Source organism: Mya arenaria, chromosome 15, assembly GCF_026914265.1.
Source record: "Mya arenaria isolate MELC-2E11 chromosome 15, ASM2691426v1".
Lineage (NCBI taxonomy): Eukaryota > Metazoa > Mollusca > Bivalvia > Myida > Myidae > Mya > Mya arenaria.
In genome coordinates, this window is record NC_069136.1 from 3,635,756 (window position 1) to 3,653,489 (window position 17,734).

Below are 17,734 nucleotides of genomic sequence, written 5' to 3' on the forward strand. Positions count from 1 at the left end.
ATCTATACCAAAACAATTATTCAATGATATGTTCCTTGAAAGCCTGTCAATTTCTCAAATATATATATATATATATATATATATATATATATATATATATATATATATATATATATATATATATATATATATATATTGCGCTCTGGTTTGGTTTAGTGTCATACAATTTAAAGAGAAAACTGTTGACTTTGTATACGTTAATCAAAATACACATAAGTCATTATACATTGCAGTTGAGGACTTTCAAGAAAAAGAGATTGTTTCTGACAAACAGAAAAAAGAGAAAATGTGTAAAGTTCCTTCATTTGACTGTTCCAAAAAGCAGATGACGCCCCGGAAGTCGCTATTCCAAGCGAAAAAGAACTCCACAAAACCCTTCGCGATGCAAATTAAGCTGAAAACACCTTTGAAGCAAAATTTCCATAGAAAGTTACGGTATTAGCTTAACCGATGTAATTATCAATATGGTATTGAAAGATTATGAAAGAAAAGCTTTTATTGCGACCCTTCCGCAAGCAAACCTACATGCCAAACTTCCGGGTCGCTTCAAGTCTGGAAGGATCAGTTATATGGTAAAGTACACCGACACACACCCTTCCGTTTTTGGAATTGTTTTCACTTCCTTTTAAGGTATTTTGCATGTTATATTGCTTCCGCAACCTTGGGGCAAAACAAGAATAACAATGAACGGTAAATTGGCACCCAAATGTAAAGGCTTTAAACCATATCAACTTTTAGCGCAAATCAATATTTACGGCGCTACAACTACTCCACATCGCCACTACTTTAGTCAAAGATAGATCATATTAACGTATGTACAAATAAACAAAAGTCACAGCTACACCACGGAAGTGTTGACAGGTCACTTTCTTTGCATTACCATAAGTGGTGGAGCATACGTCCAATAGGCGTGTCTGTCGTTGCTCAGTAGGGTTTTGCGTGGTTGTTTCACCCAAAAATCACAAATCCTGGAACATAAGTTCAAACAAGACTGTCGTTACATAGGGCTTGTGACGGATGTTCACCTCAAATATCATAGATCCGCGAAAATAGGTTTATGCAACGCTGTCATATCTAAGGTCAGTGACGAGTTTTTCACCTCAAACATTAGAGATCATGAGATGTAGAAGTATGCAACAATGTCATAACTAAGCACTTGCAGCGGTTTCCCGCCTCAATTATTAGACATCCTGGAAAATAACTGCATACAACACTGTCCCTACTAGGGTTTGTGGCGTTTTTTCCACCTCAACCTTAGAGATATGGGAAACCGAAGCATGCAACACTCCCGTTAGTATGGGCTTTGGACGGGCTTCCACCTCAAACATCAGATATCATGAAAAATAATTAAATACAACATTTTTGTCACTAAGAACTTGCAGCGGCTCTCCGCCTCAAACATCAGATATCATTGGAAGCATAGCCCATATCAACAAACGCTTCAGCGTCGTTCACGAGTTTTTTTGGCGACTGATAAAGGAACATAATGAATGTCCAAAGGCTTTAAAAACAACTTAACGCACAATATCGTGACTATACGCAACACTGTCGTACTTGCGATAGTTTTACCAGTTTACCTTCTCAGACGTTAAAGACACTGGAAGATAAGTATCTGCAAAACTGTCGTAAATATGGGCTTACGGCAATCATCATTTACACTAGAGATCCTGGAAATCACTAGGATCTTGTGACGGTTATTCCATCCCCAAACATTTAGGGATTCCGGAAAAGGGTTATTCAACGCTGTCGTAACTACAGACTTGCGACAGTACGACAATGATGAAATAAATAAAAGCAGAATACATAAAATAGACAGATAAACAAAAAAATAATCAGCGAGTCGCACAAGATAAAAATAACTGTATGGCGTGACTTCTGTCGCTTACTTCCAATGCTCACGAGATGTATATCTGTTCTATTCTTTTCTGGTTAATATCGAATATCACTGTTTTTCACATTAATCAAATTGTTACCATTGAGTCAAACACACTCATTATTTTGTTCATAACTAATAGTGGTATTTACCCCAATTTCCAGTGGTGTTTTTTTCTTTCGTGTCATTATTCTTTCGCTTAATGTGTGTAATAACTTCCGGGATAGTTTCCGGTAGAAATGATTAAAAACGATTTTCATGGTTTGATAGGTAATTTCTGCCTTTTTCTGCATTATACTTCCATGTCATAACTGAATATGTATAATTGAACTAATCTAAGTTGTTTTTAATGATGTGATCCAAACTTAGGTGCCTTAACTTTAATGTTTCTTTCTTTCTTAGATTTGTGAACATGGAAAAAATAGATTTCAATGCCAATTTCTTCCGCATGTAACATCAACGTAGGCCGCCATTAGATCTCTGATTATGCCGGTTACTTATCAAATAAATTTATTAATTATGTATATAAACAATAGCGAATATTACTGATATAGTGCCTTATGATTGTCGTCCAAATACACGTGTGGTGATTAAACATATTTATATGGCACTGCATTCCCTGATTTCTTAAATAAGCCCTTATAATTGCAATATTACTCTGTTCCTTTGCTCTATCTCTGAAGTGTCATTGGCTCATTTTTATATACAGCTCCTAAAAAAAGCTGGAGCCACTGTTTCGCACCCATGAAATAATTGTACATTGACTGATCATCAAAACAATAAATATTACAAGATAATGTAATCTTCTATTAGTTCCATACAAGAAAAATAAATATCCAACAAGTTATTATGAGTGTAAGATGTTTTTCTTCATTTCATTCTGTCAAAACATAATAATATACGCATGAAGGGCACCTGTAAGGCTGCGGTTCACAGTTTTACAACAAACGGAACACTTTGGCCATGGCCAAGTTGTTACAATGTATTTACAAGGTATATCCTCAAAGCTTGCTGGATGTGATCGAGTTCTTACTCTTGACATAATTGTTGTCTGAGTCAGTCAAGTTCCATTTTATTTGAAAGGTAAATCCTGTGTTTTAATTTATGTAATGCTTGTTTTGTGCAAAATATAATTGCACTTACATGGTAAAATATGAATAGACCACCTATGGGACTTTTGGAAAATGGTCTTATTAGCGGGGTGGTCTCATTACTGAGATTAAGTATATTAGGTTTGTGAATGGGCAAGGGGTCCAATTCCTTGGACTCTTACTATGTACATGTATTTCTAGGTATTTGTAGTATGGGTTTATAGGAAATTCAAATCAAGCAGACAACAAATAAAAAGTTCAGTCATTTATCCATTCATAAATTGTTCAAATAATAACATGTAATAACATGAAAAACGGGGTGCCCGTATTTACGAGGTTTACAACCATTGAAATATAGAGGGAAAAAATCGGGTCTGAAAAAAATCGGTCTCACTAGCGGGTTGGTCGTGAAAATAGAGTGGTCGCATATAGGGATTTTACTGTACTTTAAACATAAAATACTTCTCTAAATACAATTTCAATATCTTATGAAACCCCCTCTTTTGCACAAACCCGTTTGGATGTCAGGGATTGGAAAAATGCAGTATAGCATGTCTATTATTTTAGACTAGATTGATTGCTGATGACACAAAAATGCACAAATCAAGAGGCATTCGAGTATTTTAGATTTAAATTGGAATACATCTGTATACACCACATAAGCAATTAATACTTCATTAATTGATTGAATTCATTATTGTCGTAACAAATAGTTCTAACATGCATGGTTAGGTTTTAATAAGATTTGCCAGGGGTCGTCACGGACTCAAACGGTTGTAATGAAGTGTCCATTTTTGAGTTTTCTTGTGTGCTTACGTTTATTAAAATAGACCTTTGATGAATAGATTTTATTACTTTTGTTAATTTTGTGATAACCATTGCAGGTAAGGTCTGACTATTTGAGATGGATCCACTGATGGATGATCTAGAGGGACTAGTGGCCCCTGACCTGAACATGGACACGCCCTCCTGGTGTTCAAGCTGTAACAACCTAAGACAGGTATAAGAATCACAGTTGCAGTGGTTGAAATTAGCACAAGCCCTGCACTGGTAAAATGCTTTTCGGGGTTGCTTAAATTCTGGGTTTTATACAGCAGGGCTTGTTCAAAAATGTAATGCCAAGGAGTTTGTATATGAATTCAGGCTTGTTCATCCAAAAGACTTATGTCTATGACTGCAGTTGGTGTCATAATTCCAGTGGTCAAATTTTATACAAGCCCTGCACTGGTAAACTGCTTTCTGGGCTTCCTTAAATTCTAAATTTATATAGCAGGCCTCGTTGGTTTTTTAATGTCAATCACTAGTTTGAATATTGGGGCTTGATTGTCTAAACCTCTCATTTTGATGACAGTAATTTGATGTGTGTTTTAAATCCTGATATCAAAGCTTTTGATCTGTGTGTTTTTCTCACCAACTTCGGAATTGAGCCAGGTACTTTCTGATTGGAAAATTTGCCCTGTTTTGACTAAAGTTGGTTATTCCAGTTTCATCTACTTTAAAATTCTGGTTAAAATTTTCCATGTAACCACATTTATGTTAATATCTCAGCACATCATGTATTGCATTGAAATCTAATCTAACAGTGATCCATGCATGTTTCTCCAAAACTTTTCAACCCTTACATTGAAAAGCGGTGGAATAGTCAAGCGCACTGTCTCTGTGACAGCTCTTGTTTTAAATACTTTAGAAGACTTGATTTGTAAATTCCTTATTGAATGGCCACTCATGTAGTATCCTGTATTTTCCAATTTCAGGAGATAAAGAAGCTACAAGACGAACGGGTGCAGAGCTTTCAGAAGATAAAACAGAAAATCATTCCAACAGAGTATGAACTTATTGAATTAATCTACTTTGCTGAATATTATTACCATTGTTTGATTAGAAATATTCCTTTTTTTATATGTCATATTTTATGTTTTATCAATACTTTATCTGGGAAGAAATCAATGATACATAGAAATGATAATTCAGAAGCCTAAATATATATCTTTAGCTAGATACAAGAATCTTTATTTAAAATCGGGTATGTGTTAACAACAAACATCAGCTCAATGAGCTATTTTCCGACAAAACCTTACATAAACCCTGACATAATTTCTTTTGTTAGGAAGTGAATAATTTAGTATTTACTCTATTGTTTTATGTCTGTTTCAGTTTGCTGATAAAGAAGTACAAATCCAAATGTGATGATATCCTTTTTGTGACCTGTATAAATATTGGAAAATATATAAAATTTATTAATGATTTATCAAGCAAAATCATGCATTCTTCTCACAAATACCATGTGTATAATTATGTATGTTTTATAAGAAGTTTTTTGTCATAATTGATTTTTATTCAATGAAATTAGGCTATTGGGCAAAAAAGCCCTGATTCTTACAATAGTGCTTGGCCTCGAAAGTTTCTAATGAGTCAAGCTTTATAAAATCTAAAATAAGAACAAGCTTGAAAGTACTATCAGTGCTGTACTTGTGACTTGCGTTAACTTTGATCACTGCGCTTATCATTGAAAACAAAAGTTTGTTTTCAAACAGAACTTTTCTGCTGCAATAATTATTACGAAAGAGACTTTGCTTGCTTACAAGTATAGATAGTAGACAGTGAGTTACATGTAGTGAAAAACATTGATCAATGCTTAAAGTTTGGGTGAAAGCCTTATGTCAACTTCAAATAGTCATTTGGAAATATCTCTTTTAAGAGTGTATTTATTTCCCAAAATGGTCCACATAACAGGTTAGTGTTTTACATCATAAATAACATGTATATGTAGTTGTTTCAATAGTCCCATAAAAGGCTATTAGATAGGATGGATCATGATTGTCCTTGAAGTATTGTCCTTGACCTTATCAACATTACGAGCAGCAGTGTAGGAAAGTGGATGATGCAAACAAGAGAGCTGAAAAGTTCCAACGGTTTGTATCTATTGTTTCTTTAAATTAATGATGGATTAATATCAAATCACTTGTAATGAAACGAATATTTAATCAAAATGGTGGTATGTATTTTCTTTAATGCTTATGGTTTTATGCTAAAAATTGAAATGACTATGTGAATATACAACTGGTTTTATATAATAAATGCAAATGATCCTATTAAAACCATAAGTGACCTTGTGGAACGACTCTGTTGAAATGCAAACAACCATGTGTTAGTTAAAATGCGAACAACTGAGTGTAAAAATGCAAATGGCTGTGTGTTAAAAATGTATGTGGCTGTGTGTTAAAATGCAAATGTCTGTGTGTTTGAAATGTAAATGGCTGTATTTTAAAAAATGCAAATGGCTGTGTGTTAAAAATGCAAATGGCTGTGTGCTAAAAATGCAAATGGCTGTGTGTTAAAAATGCAAACATCTGTATGTAAAAATGCTAATGACTGTTAATGGCTGTGTGTTAAATGCAAATAGCTGTGTGTTCAAGATGCAAACATTTGTGTGTTAAATTGCAAAAGCCTATATGTTGATAATATTTAAAATCATAACATAATTCTTGAATGAAGGTTGTATTTTATCTTTATTTTATTTTATACATTTTAGGCAATGTGAGATCCTTGAAGCTCAGCTAAAGGCATCGCTACTGGATACAGAGCCCTTAAGAGCGGTAAGAATCTGTTCATAATGATCAGTACATGTTTTATAAGAGCAAGTAGTTTGGTGGGGGAATTAACCACAGGCATCTGAATCATTGTTTGTCACTAAAATGTTGTTTAAAACCATTTTCGGTACATACAATGAGATAAACAACACATCTGAAAATATTTAGTGTCTTTGATAAACAAAAAAGAAACAAGGTATGTAACTCAAACTTACCCGATTTCACGGTAGAGTCCAGTTTTATGCAAATTTCTCAACCAACATAAAAACAATCCATTTTTAAATAAATGACATGGAAAGAAGAGTCAATTACCTTTAAAATGGTGTGCGATATGTTGGTATAACTATATTGTCTTAAGACAAACAAGCATAATTTAATGTCCAATTCTCGTGTTTTTCTTTAGTCGGAAAGAGTACAGCAAATTCAAATCGTCAATTTTCCCCGTGTAAACAGTACTAAACACAGACCGATCTGGCTGGTGCTCTGTTTGAATGAAGTATTGCCCCTAAACAATTTCTGAATGATTTAACTAACAAAGTCTATCAATTCTATCTGAAAATGACTTCCGAAATATCAACACACATTGATTCATTCACAGAACAATGACATCAAAGCATTTTGTTCACATTGTCTGATCACTGGAAAGCTAATTAATATGTACTGGTGGTTCATCGTTATCAAGTGAGGGCTTTTTTTACCACAAGTGAACTTAAAAGTTTTTTGCTGGTGGGCATCAAAATGAAAAAAACAACAGATCTAATTGTGGAAGCTACAATGAACAATATGTACATATAGGTAGTGGTAAATATGAACTCTTCTGTTCAAGTTAAACACTGAAAACCTTTTTGGCGAGTGGTTTTGCTGAGTTACTTGCCAAAACAAGACTGTGCTCTAAAAACATTAATGAACTACTGTAAACACAATGAACCAACTTTCAACCTTCCTCAGAAGGGTATTAGTACCTAGGGGTTATTAACACCCCTACAATTTTACAACTAATTTACACTATTAAAGAAGTTGAGTATTGGTTTTTATTATGTATGGTGTAATGATGAACAAATTAATGAAAATCATTTTATAACTATGTTTAAGCAACGCCTTGTTGATGAATATAAACAACAATGGAATGGAATGGAGGCTTTTAAAATAAGATATGATATGTTGGTACATGTGTAGCTACATGTATTGTGATTATGTATGTAAACTTGTTGATATCATTATTATTTGTAAGATTCATATCGATGAATAATACAACATTTATATCGTTTGATATATGCAATTTTGAGTTGTTAATATGTCAAATATTCTGTAATGACAATCAGTACAAAATATCATGCATCACATGTTTCCGTGACTATTATGTTCTTATATTGAACAATATCTAAGACAATATTATGTTCCAAAATAACTCTGTAACGAAATATGTCATATGTTATGTTAAACAACATTTAAAGTTTAGTTATATTAGTTCATCCATAGCTATCCGTTTATTATGTGTCTGCTTACTACATTGTATAAATGTACAATTCATGTATTTGTATACAATTTATGTATTTGTATGCAATATGTATGTTTATCACGAAAAACTGTATAAGTTTAAGTGAAAATAAAATCTGTTCTGTTCAAAAAAAAAGTATTAATTTGAGATAATTTTCCAGAACAAGACCCAGTTGGAGGCCAAACTAAGGGAGAAGACTCAGGAAGCCCAGAACCTTACTGACAAAGTTATCTCCCTTGAAGTGAGTACAGCCAATGTATATATATATATATATATTCAACCAATCTGTAATGAAAAATTCATCTGTTGTTTTATAGTTTGCTGTATGGAAATGTGAGTGGCCTGTGTGTATTATTTGTACTATATAATGTAATTAAAAAGTGAGCCTTGAAAATAATAAAAGAAACTTAGAATAGTTCCCTTTTTTAAACAGATGTCTTATTTGACTAAATCACAGTTAGTATCTAGTTAAATATGTAAAATAAAGAAATTTGGAAAACTCATTTTTGCTAAACAAAGTCTAAAATTATGCTTCAATCTTAACAGTGGCTGTAAAGTGCAACCAATTAAGGAGTTGCAAACACAATTCTATGTTAAATATATTAATCAATGTCTGGTTGGAACATTAAAGGATAAACCCTAATGCCAGTGTGTCAGTGTGATGCACTGGTGCATGTTAAACTACCAGAGTAGCTCTAACCTGGGATACACTCTGTATTTTCTGTCATTGCCCCACAAACTAACAAGACTGACACTTTACTGGAGCTGACACCCATGAATAGTCTGACGGTGTTCTGAAATTAACATACCCACACTCGTACCGAGCACGCATCTTGTAAATGTACATGCAAACAAAACTTCACTGTTGATCATGGATGAAAACTGTTTCTAACTCTTTTCAGGGGATAACGCGTCAGTATGAGCACCTCAGTTACACCAGCGCAGCAGATATTGATAGACTCGAGTCAGAAAAGAGGGAACTGCTTGTTAAATGTAAAAATCTTGAAGTAGGGTAAGTATCTAGAGTCTAAAGATTCTTTCTCAAGCAATGGCTTAAAAAAGATCAAAGGTTGAGATAAAAGCAAGTCTTCTCCCTTTGCTTAGGTCAATGCATGGCTTGTAGGTTATGAAAAGTGATCAATGGTTGAAATGAATGAAGTCCTACCCCTTCCTTACGGCAAAGCAGGTGTTGTAGGGTATGAACAATGATCAATGGTTGACAAGTCTTGCCCCTTCTTAAGGCCAAGAAGGTATTGTAGGATATGAATAATGATTATTTGTTGACATTGCATGTCCATAAGTCCTGCTCCTTTCTTAATGCAAAGCAGGAGTTGTAGAGTATGAATAATGCTCAATGGTCAAGCACACATAGGTTAATATCTCAGCAACTACTTGAGGTATTGCATTGAGACTCAATACAATGGTACTCAACCATCCAACCTACTAAATTAACCAAGTAAGATAACTCATGTTTGCATTTAATCTAAATAATTGCCCTTTATTATTTGACTTAGAAATTCTGGTTAAGGTTTTGCGTGTAAGCACACATAGGTTAATATCTCAACAACTACTTGAGGTATTGCATTGAGACTTGATACAATGGTACTCAACCATCCAACCTACTTAATTAACCAAGTTAGATAACTCTAGTTTGCATTAAATTCAAATAATGGCCCCTTTTTGACATAGAAGTTCTGGTTAAGGTTTTGCATGTAACCACTTTTAAGTCAATACCTCAGCAAATACATCATGTATTGCATTGAAACTTTATAAACAGGCTCCCAACCAATTAACCTTCTTCTTTATCTTTAATCAAGTAAGATAACTCTATCTTTCATATTATATAATTCCCTTTATTATGCGAATTAGAAATTCTGGTTAAGGTCTTGCATGTTAGCACACATAGGATAATATCTCAGCAACTACTTCATGTATTGCATTGAGACTTATACAATGGTATTCAACCACCAAACTTAATTGAATAACCAAGTTAGATAACTGTATTTTGCAAATAATGGCCTTTAACTATTAGACTTAAAAATTCTGGTTAAAACTTTCCATGTAACCGCATTTATGTTAATATCTCAGCACATCATGAATTGCATTGAAATCTAATCTAACAGTGATCCATGTATGTTTTTTCCCAAAACTTTTCAACCCTTAAACTGAAAACGGTGCTGAATAGTTGAGCGCGCTGTCTCTATGACTGCTCTTGTTTGTATAAATAACAACTCTTATGTACAATTGAAGGATAACTTTATATCGTCATTTCAGAAAACTGGACAGAGGTGCTGCCAAGGAATATAGAAGTAAGTATCAATTGCAAGAGTTCGTTTCTTTCAGGTTTTATTTTCTCAAAAAATGAATAGTTGCCCCTTGATTGATTGATATCATAAATAATTCATATTGGATATTGGTATTACCTTTGCTCAGCATAAGTTTGTAAGGTTAGGGTGCCTGTGTCTTTGCTTTTTTTAAATTAATAATGCCAAAAGCTCACACCCTGTCAAAGGTCAAGGTCAAGTTAAAAGCCAATTAACTCCAATTACTTGAAGTAAATTACAGTTTATAGGTTCAAAATTAACATTAAATAAAAAAATAAAACAAGTTATAAAGTAAAAGGATATCTTAAATATTTTGATGATATAAAATACAAAGTACATGTGTAAATTGTAGAAGTAAATATATATCATGCCAAATATGATAGGAAACAAATGTAGAATGTATTAGCTGTCCTTGACATTTGTATCTATCGTGCATTTTAAAATCTGTATTTAACATTTGTGGGATAAGAAGGAACTCTTCCTTGTCTATGTAAAATGTATTAACTGTCCTTAACATTTGTATCTATAGCACAAATTTAAAATCTGTCCTTGACATTGTATTTATAGCGCATTTAAAAACCTGTCATTGACATTTGTGGGATAAGAAGGAACTCTTAATTGTCTATAGAATGTATCAACTGTCCTTGACATTTGTATCTATAGCGCATTTAAAAATCTGTCCTTGACATTTGTGGGATAAGTAGGAACTCTTCCTTGTCTATAGAATGTATTAATTGTCCTTGACATTTGTATCTGTAACGCATTTAAAAACCTGTCCCTGACATTTGTGGGATTACAAGGAACTCTTCCTTGTCTATAGAATGTATTAATTGTCCTTGACATTTGTATCTGTAACGCATTTAAAAACCTGTCCCTGACATTTGTGGGATAAGAAGAACTCTTCCTTGTCTATAGAATGTATTAACTGTCCTTGACATTTGTGGGATGAAATTAACTGTTTCCTATCTACAGTGCATTTACTGTCCTTGACATTTGTGGGATGAAATTAACTGTTTCCTATCTACAGTGCATTTACTGTCCTTGACATTTGTGGGATGAAATTAACTGTTTCCTATCTACAGTGCATTTACTGTCCTTGACATTTGTGGGATGAAATTAACTGTTTCCTATCTACAGTGCATTTACTGTCCTTGACATTTGTGGGATGAAATTTAACTGTTTCCTATCTACAGTGCATTTACTGTCCTTGACATTTGTGGGATGAAATTTAACTGTTTCCTATCTACAGTGCATTTACTGTCCTTGACATTTGTAGGATGAAATTTAACTGTTTCCTATCTACAGTGCATTTACTGTCCTTGACATTTGGTAATGACATTGAACTGTCTCCTGTCTACAGTACATTTAAAATGTAGAACATATTAACTGTCTTTGACATTTGTGGCATAAAAAGGAACTCTTTCCTTTCTACAAACCCAAATTTCTCGAAACATCTTGAGCATAACAGGTTTAAATTCTCTATTTCATTTAGCAAAATTACTTGCCTACTCTTGATTTTACATAACATTTAGTTTATCATGGATATCTTTTAAAAATCTTTCAAAAGTCTCCAGGTTCTTTAAAATTCAAAAATTATACAAATTATATAAAAAAAACATAAATAGTGAGCTTAGATTCATCCAGTTTTAAGGGACTTGAGATGTTTCGAAAAAGTTTGGGCAATTGTTTTTAAAAATGTAGATTTTAATAGACAATCTTTTAGCTTTCCTTTGACCTATATACATTAACACTACCATAATCAAGCTTTACAAGACATTTTGGTAAGGAAAAACTGTGAGTTTGACTTATCAAGCTTGTTTGTTTAGTTGTTATCAGGTAAATGGGTGAATTATCTTGGTCAGGTGAAGTCCTATATTGCTACCCATCCTAAGCTAGCTGGGAACATGATAAACATGCCTTGTGAAGTTAAGGTATTCAGTTCCTTATGATCTAATGTTTTGATGACGGTATTCCCATATAAAATATTGATATTGCTCGGAAGCATTTTATAAAAAGAATGAAAAATATGCTAACAGTTTCATAAAATTAATCAAATGTAAATAAAAACTTACAAATTAAAAATTTGGCTCTCTTCATAGCAAAGGCAATTGTTTTCATAGATTTAGAAAAAAGTGTTCGATGAAAATTCAATGTTGAATGACTCATGTAGTGTCCTCTATTTACAAGTTTTATCAAAATCAATTTCCATCATACCAGTTTATATTGAAAATTAGGTTGTCTACTCTCAGCATCAAACAATTCCAAGTGGCTCCAGTAGTACATGGAATCACTGGGCTTCAAAGTTCAGCATTATGGCTTATGTGATAATAAAATAACAAGCTTCATTAGGGGTGAAAAGCCTTAAAACAAATCTTGACCCAACTTTAAGTTGATCTACCTTTTATCAGGTTTATGATTAAATGCTTTCTATATATGCATTATGGGATAACATGCATTAAGAAGATATTAAAACTTGCTATTGCTTAAAGCATGCTCTTTATCATAAATGTTTTCCTTATTTGGTTGAAACATGATATACCGGTAGTAGACTGAATCTTAAGATCTAGTTTTTTGTAATGAAAGAAGACTACATTTTATATTTAAGTGTATATAACATCTTTATGCTACATGATAAACATAGAATCTGTACATCCAATCAATCTAAAATGTGCAAGTGTGTCTGTATTTTCACCAAGTCAACCATCAGCAGCTTTATGTTCATGTTATTAGATATATTAAAGCTGCACTCTCACAGATTGACCATTCTGAGAAATTCTTTTTTTGATTTGAAATAAGGCAAAGATTGCGTATTTGTCTGATAACCAGTGATATAAGATTGCTGAAAAAAGATTTTCATATTTTCGTTTGTTTTATAGCTAAAAGTGTTGGCGAACAATCAAATTTTCTGTAGTTTTTCAATGAATTGAGATCTGTTTTATTGTGATTTATCTAATATAACTGAACTGAAGACATTGATGCCAAAAATCAGCCGATTTTGAGACAAAAATATAAAAACAAATGTCAAAAACATAATACATTGTGAATGTGTTGAGTGTTCATTGAAACAAAGCAGATGGTCGCGTATCTCTGATGGTTGTGATCTTGTCAATTACAAATTTTACTGACTTTTACTGTTTAAGATCGAAAATAAAAAAATCAGACCTATTTTTTTAATCTATTTCTAATCTATTTTCTGTTCCTGAAATAGGTCCGGCGTGGTCAAAATCAGTCCAGACCGGTAAATTGTCGGTGTTTAGAAGCCCTGTTCTAAATTTTAAGACTTGAGGCTCAAAACGGCTAATTTTAAACTCATTGTAAAATAGTTATTCAAAAAGTTCTTGGTTTAAAGGACTGTATTTGTTACAAGTATCTTGACTTACACAACTTTTGTTGAAATATATATATTCAAGGTTTGGTCACATTTAAGAGTTTTCATTTGGGAGTCTGAATCTTAAACTTATGGGCCATTTTCACTAAGGCCTAAGAAAAAAATACATTTGGTTCGGGTTACCCGACCCTACCTACGGAATAGGCGCCGACCCTACCGTTTTTATAGTCAGTTTGAAAAAAAAATGAAAAACTAAAAAAAAAAAAAAAAAAAAATTTCGTTTTTTTTTTAATTGCTTTTTAATATTAAGTTTAAACCTTAAATGCTTGTACAGAAGATAGCTTTAACACCATTCTCCAATGATGAAAATAATAAAAAAAAAAAATAAAAAAAAAAAAAAAGCCTACCTACCCTACCTATTTTTTTTAAGGATGTAACCCTAACCAAACAATTTATTTTTTAGGCCTAAGGACATGAGTCTGAGTTTGAGGCTCTGGGCTCAGAAGGGAAAATATTAATATCATTGTTAAATTTGAGGAGAAAATGATGGAGACAGTTGTTGAATTTAATATCAAAAGCATTATATAATGTTTGACAGTAGTCAACACAATATGTGTTAAATTAACCATATCAATGATATGCTGTAACATTTAAAAGTTTGCTTTTCTGCGTCTGAGTTTGAGATTTTAGATTTAAGGTGCAGCAGTATTGAGGTGTACAATTGCTATTATTAAAGGTGAAATAGCTGTATCTGGTACGAATGACTTGTTACACAAGTACAGACTGCATCCTTTGTCAAAAATGTCAATGCAGATGATATTAAGTTGCATTTCAGAATTCACTCGTCTGAATCTTAGGCCCAGGATGTTAGTGAATACAGGCCTTGATACTGACAGTGTTCATCAATTGTCTTCAACATATCGCTTGTCAGATCTCTAGCATCCACATTCTTTACCTTAATCTTCATGGAATTGAACTTTGACAGAATGTTTCTTGCTTTGATTTTAAGAGTTATTGTAATACTTGTAGTGGTATAGTATATAGGTTCACTTCCCACTTCCAAGTTTGTGAGTCCGCCCGGTTAGCTCAATCGGTAGAGCGTTAGCCCTGAATCGGACAACCCAGGTTCGATTCCCGGGCGGACCAGGTCACTTCTGTTGTGATTGGTTATGAAATCCTTTCTACGACCATTCGCACTGTACCACTGCCACTGGCATGTACAGAAGTTGTCAGTTCCTTGCAGAGGTGAAGGCACCTAGTACTGGTTCTGCCCAGGATAGGTGTGCGGTGGTTGAACTGTCACTCTGGGACCCTTTAATGTGCTCACGCCGGGACCCGGAGTATAAACTACTAACACCACCACCAAGTTTGTGAGTTTGATTCCCATCAGGGTAACATTTTCTTGGCCAGAACTGTTCGGTTTCTGTGAGTTAGACTTATAGGGGCTAGACACCAGATAGTCATTAAATCAGCAAATACATAATTTCCACAAAACAAGCCTAGAATTGTCAATACAAGCTCGTATATGGGCGATAACACATCATTTTACATGATTAAAGGAATATTTTGGTCGCTGTCTCAGCTGAGTTTACCCGTTAAAATATAGCGCATAATGGTTTCCCAGTTTATAGTGTGTATTTTTAGCATGTGAAAGTCACGTGATTAGTACATATACATATACCAATGCAATTTTAAAATGACTGGGATTTATGTGGTAGACAAACCCAGTAAATTTCAAATTGTAAAAAAATCACAAAAACTGCGAAAAATACATGTGTTGTAGGCGATGGGATACATAAGTAAGTAAGATTCAATGCATTTTACACAAACATATAAATTGTATGTAAGTTTTTGACATTTTTTTGCATTTGTATCATCTGGTGTCTAGTCCCTTTAAATATGATTGATATTGGCTTCAAGCTGTCTCAAAGTCAAGCAGAAACTAAATATAAACTTATAATATATAAAATAAAACTATGGTGAGAATTATAAACTCTCCATGGTCCTCTTGTGTCATGATATATAGCTATTAGCAGTGAAATCTAGAAACACTAGAAGATTTACTATATTTATTATAGTATGACTATATATTTATTTATTACAGTACTTCATGTTTATAAGTTGTCTTTATGATTATGCATATTTTTATTTACATATCCTCAGGATATAAAAAGATATTTCAACATAGGTCTATCGCATTTTTTACTTGACATAAAAAAACAATGCTCACACTTTTCTTTTTTGTGTTTGATCAATTGCAACCAGCTAGCCTGGTAATTAAAATTCCACAGTCAAAAATTTGAGCTTTGACTTTAACTTAAAAGACATGGAAAATAGGTTGATGACTTTTCAGAATGGTCTTAGATATCTTTCAAGGCGCGTTTTGCTGTCTCATGATGACCAAGTCTCTGTTTTCTTTGTGACTTTGTATTTTGTTTCCTTTCTTTCAAAAAAGTCCACAAAGAACAAACAATAAAAATGGCAACAAGCACAAGATTTATGGCTATCACAATTGTTGCCTCAGTCGAATATGATGGCATTTCATAAATCTTAATATCTGCTGCAATTTCGAGACTTCCGCCTTCATTTCTGCAGATATATTTGCCAGTGTCCTTCAAAGAAGAATTTACAATTGTCAATGTACCATTCTCACTTTGGAATCTCAAAATATCTGAATCTGAGTTGATCACAGACTGGTTTGCAAGTAGTTGCTTTATTGGGGTATTATTGTCTGGTCGGAACCAGTCTAGTTTGACATCTGCTGTTAAGTCTTCTGGGTAATGTGTGCAGGTCAAGGTCACTTCCTCACCTGGTTGCATAGCAACACCATATGGAACTACTTTCAACACTTGTTCTTCATCTTCTTGGGCCAAAACAGTCCCAAGCAAAAGAAATGGCATAATGGTTTTTAAATATTTTGAAATTCTCATTTTGTTTTATTTACAGAATCTTCAGATCTTGTCCAAGAAATGTTCTGAATAAATGTGGCTTTCCCTGTTATCTTTAAGCGGAATCCATTAGTAGTGATGTTAGTTTAATCTAGAAAATCTGGAACAAATATAAGATGTAAACTATAATACAGTGTATAACATAAGATAATTATATATGTTATAGTCCTGTGTAATCTGAAATACATGTATACCTTTCAACATGATTTGCTGTGAAGTTTATAATGTATGTAGGTAATATGTCAAACTTTTTAAATTTAGTAAATAATGAAGTGCAATTTAATGTTATCTTCAAGTACACAAAAACTATTTGTCCCAAATAGTAACATTAAAAGCAGTATATTTCTGTAATAAAAAAAATTGAATTCAATTATAATTAACTTACCTGATTTAAATTTCGCAATAAAAATGTCAGTTCTAACTTTCAAGAGTGAAGCTGGTACCTTATTTGTTTAAATTGTCCGACTTATCACATCTGCATGTTCCGTTTAAATCCCAGAAATGAGGTCAGTTTCACCCTGATCAAATTCACATAGATAAAGCAAACATCACCTACTAAATAGTGATGAAGATAAGATGTGTAGTAATATTGCACCGTACTATAATAACTACATTATAGACTTGAAATGCATATGATGTACTAATATGTTGTGGGGTTTTTTTTAAACAGTGATTCAATTTTCATGGTTTTACGTTGAAGTTTAAAAAACAGAAAGAAATAATTTGCAAAGGCAAGTCACTGTTTATACTTATTGTTTAATATTTGCCTGATCTTATAGTGCTCATTGTGCTCAACTGATGTCCCCTGTTCTGCATGTCAACATGTTGCTTGTGAACATTATAACACAGCCCACATTTTTCTCAACCATCATAAAACTCATTATGTTTATCTCGATAAAGTCTAGGTAAAACTTCATCATGGAATATATACTGTTATAAAGAAGGTTCTCAGGTGAAGTGTAAAAAAAAGATGTCTGGTCAAAACCTATTCTTGGTAATGCTTAAATATGATGTTTGACCAAAGAGTATGTTTCTAGGTCAAACAATTGACTATATTTTTTTTGAAACTTTATGTTGTGTAA

At 33.1% G+C, this 17,734-nt stretch overlaps 2 protein-coding genes across 3 annotated transcripts in view; one reads left to right on the forward strand and one right to left on the reverse strand.

The window, feature by feature from the left end:
• Positions 1-2,089: 2,089 nt before the first annotated feature.
• Positions 2,090-17,734, forward strand: part of LOC128219697 (uncharacterized) — a 36,911-nt gene continuing 21,266 nt past the window's right edge. The window contains exons 1-9 of the mRNA XM_052927617.1: positions 2,090-2,143; positions 3,849-3,964; positions 4,719-4,789; positions 5,119-5,164; positions 5,827-5,876; positions 6,497-6,560; positions 8,213-8,293; positions 8,955-9,064; positions 10,327-10,361. Of these exons, the coding sequence (XP_052783577.1) occupies positions 3,869-3,964; positions 4,719-4,789; positions 5,119-5,164; positions 5,827-5,876; positions 6,497-6,560; positions 8,213-8,293; positions 8,955-9,064; positions 10,327-10,361 (553 nt within the window). The 5' untranslated portion in view covers positions 2,090-2,143; positions 3,849-3,868. The remainder of the gene's footprint in view (positions 2,144-3,848; positions 3,965-4,718; positions 4,790-5,118; positions 5,165-5,826; positions 5,877-6,496; positions 6,561-8,212; positions 8,294-8,954; positions 9,065-10,326; positions 10,362-17,734) is intronic.
• LOC128219696 (uncharacterized) lies at positions 12,165-17,273 on the reverse strand. Of its 2 annotated transcripts, none has more exons than XM_052927616.1 (2): positions 17,096-17,273; positions 12,165-16,752 (listed from the first exon to the last, which is right to left on the reverse strand). In XM_052927616.1, the coding sequence occupies exon 2, from the start codon at positions 16,632-16,634 to the stop codon at positions 16,065-16,067; it is 570 nt and encodes a 189-aa protein (XP_052783576.1). In that variant the 5' UTR covers positions 16,635-16,752; positions 17,096-17,273; the 3' UTR covers positions 12,165-16,064. The 2 variants fall into 2 exon arrangements, with proteins under 2 accessions (XP_052783576.1, XP_052783575.1); XM_052927615.1 differs by having other exon boundaries at positions 17,038-17,273.

What these genes read in the sequence shown, in the direction of transcription:
- LOC128219696 (XM_052927616.1), bottom strand. Translation starts at nt 16,634, where the DNA reads ATGAGAATTTCAAAATATTTAAAAACCATTATGCCATTTCTTTTGCTT.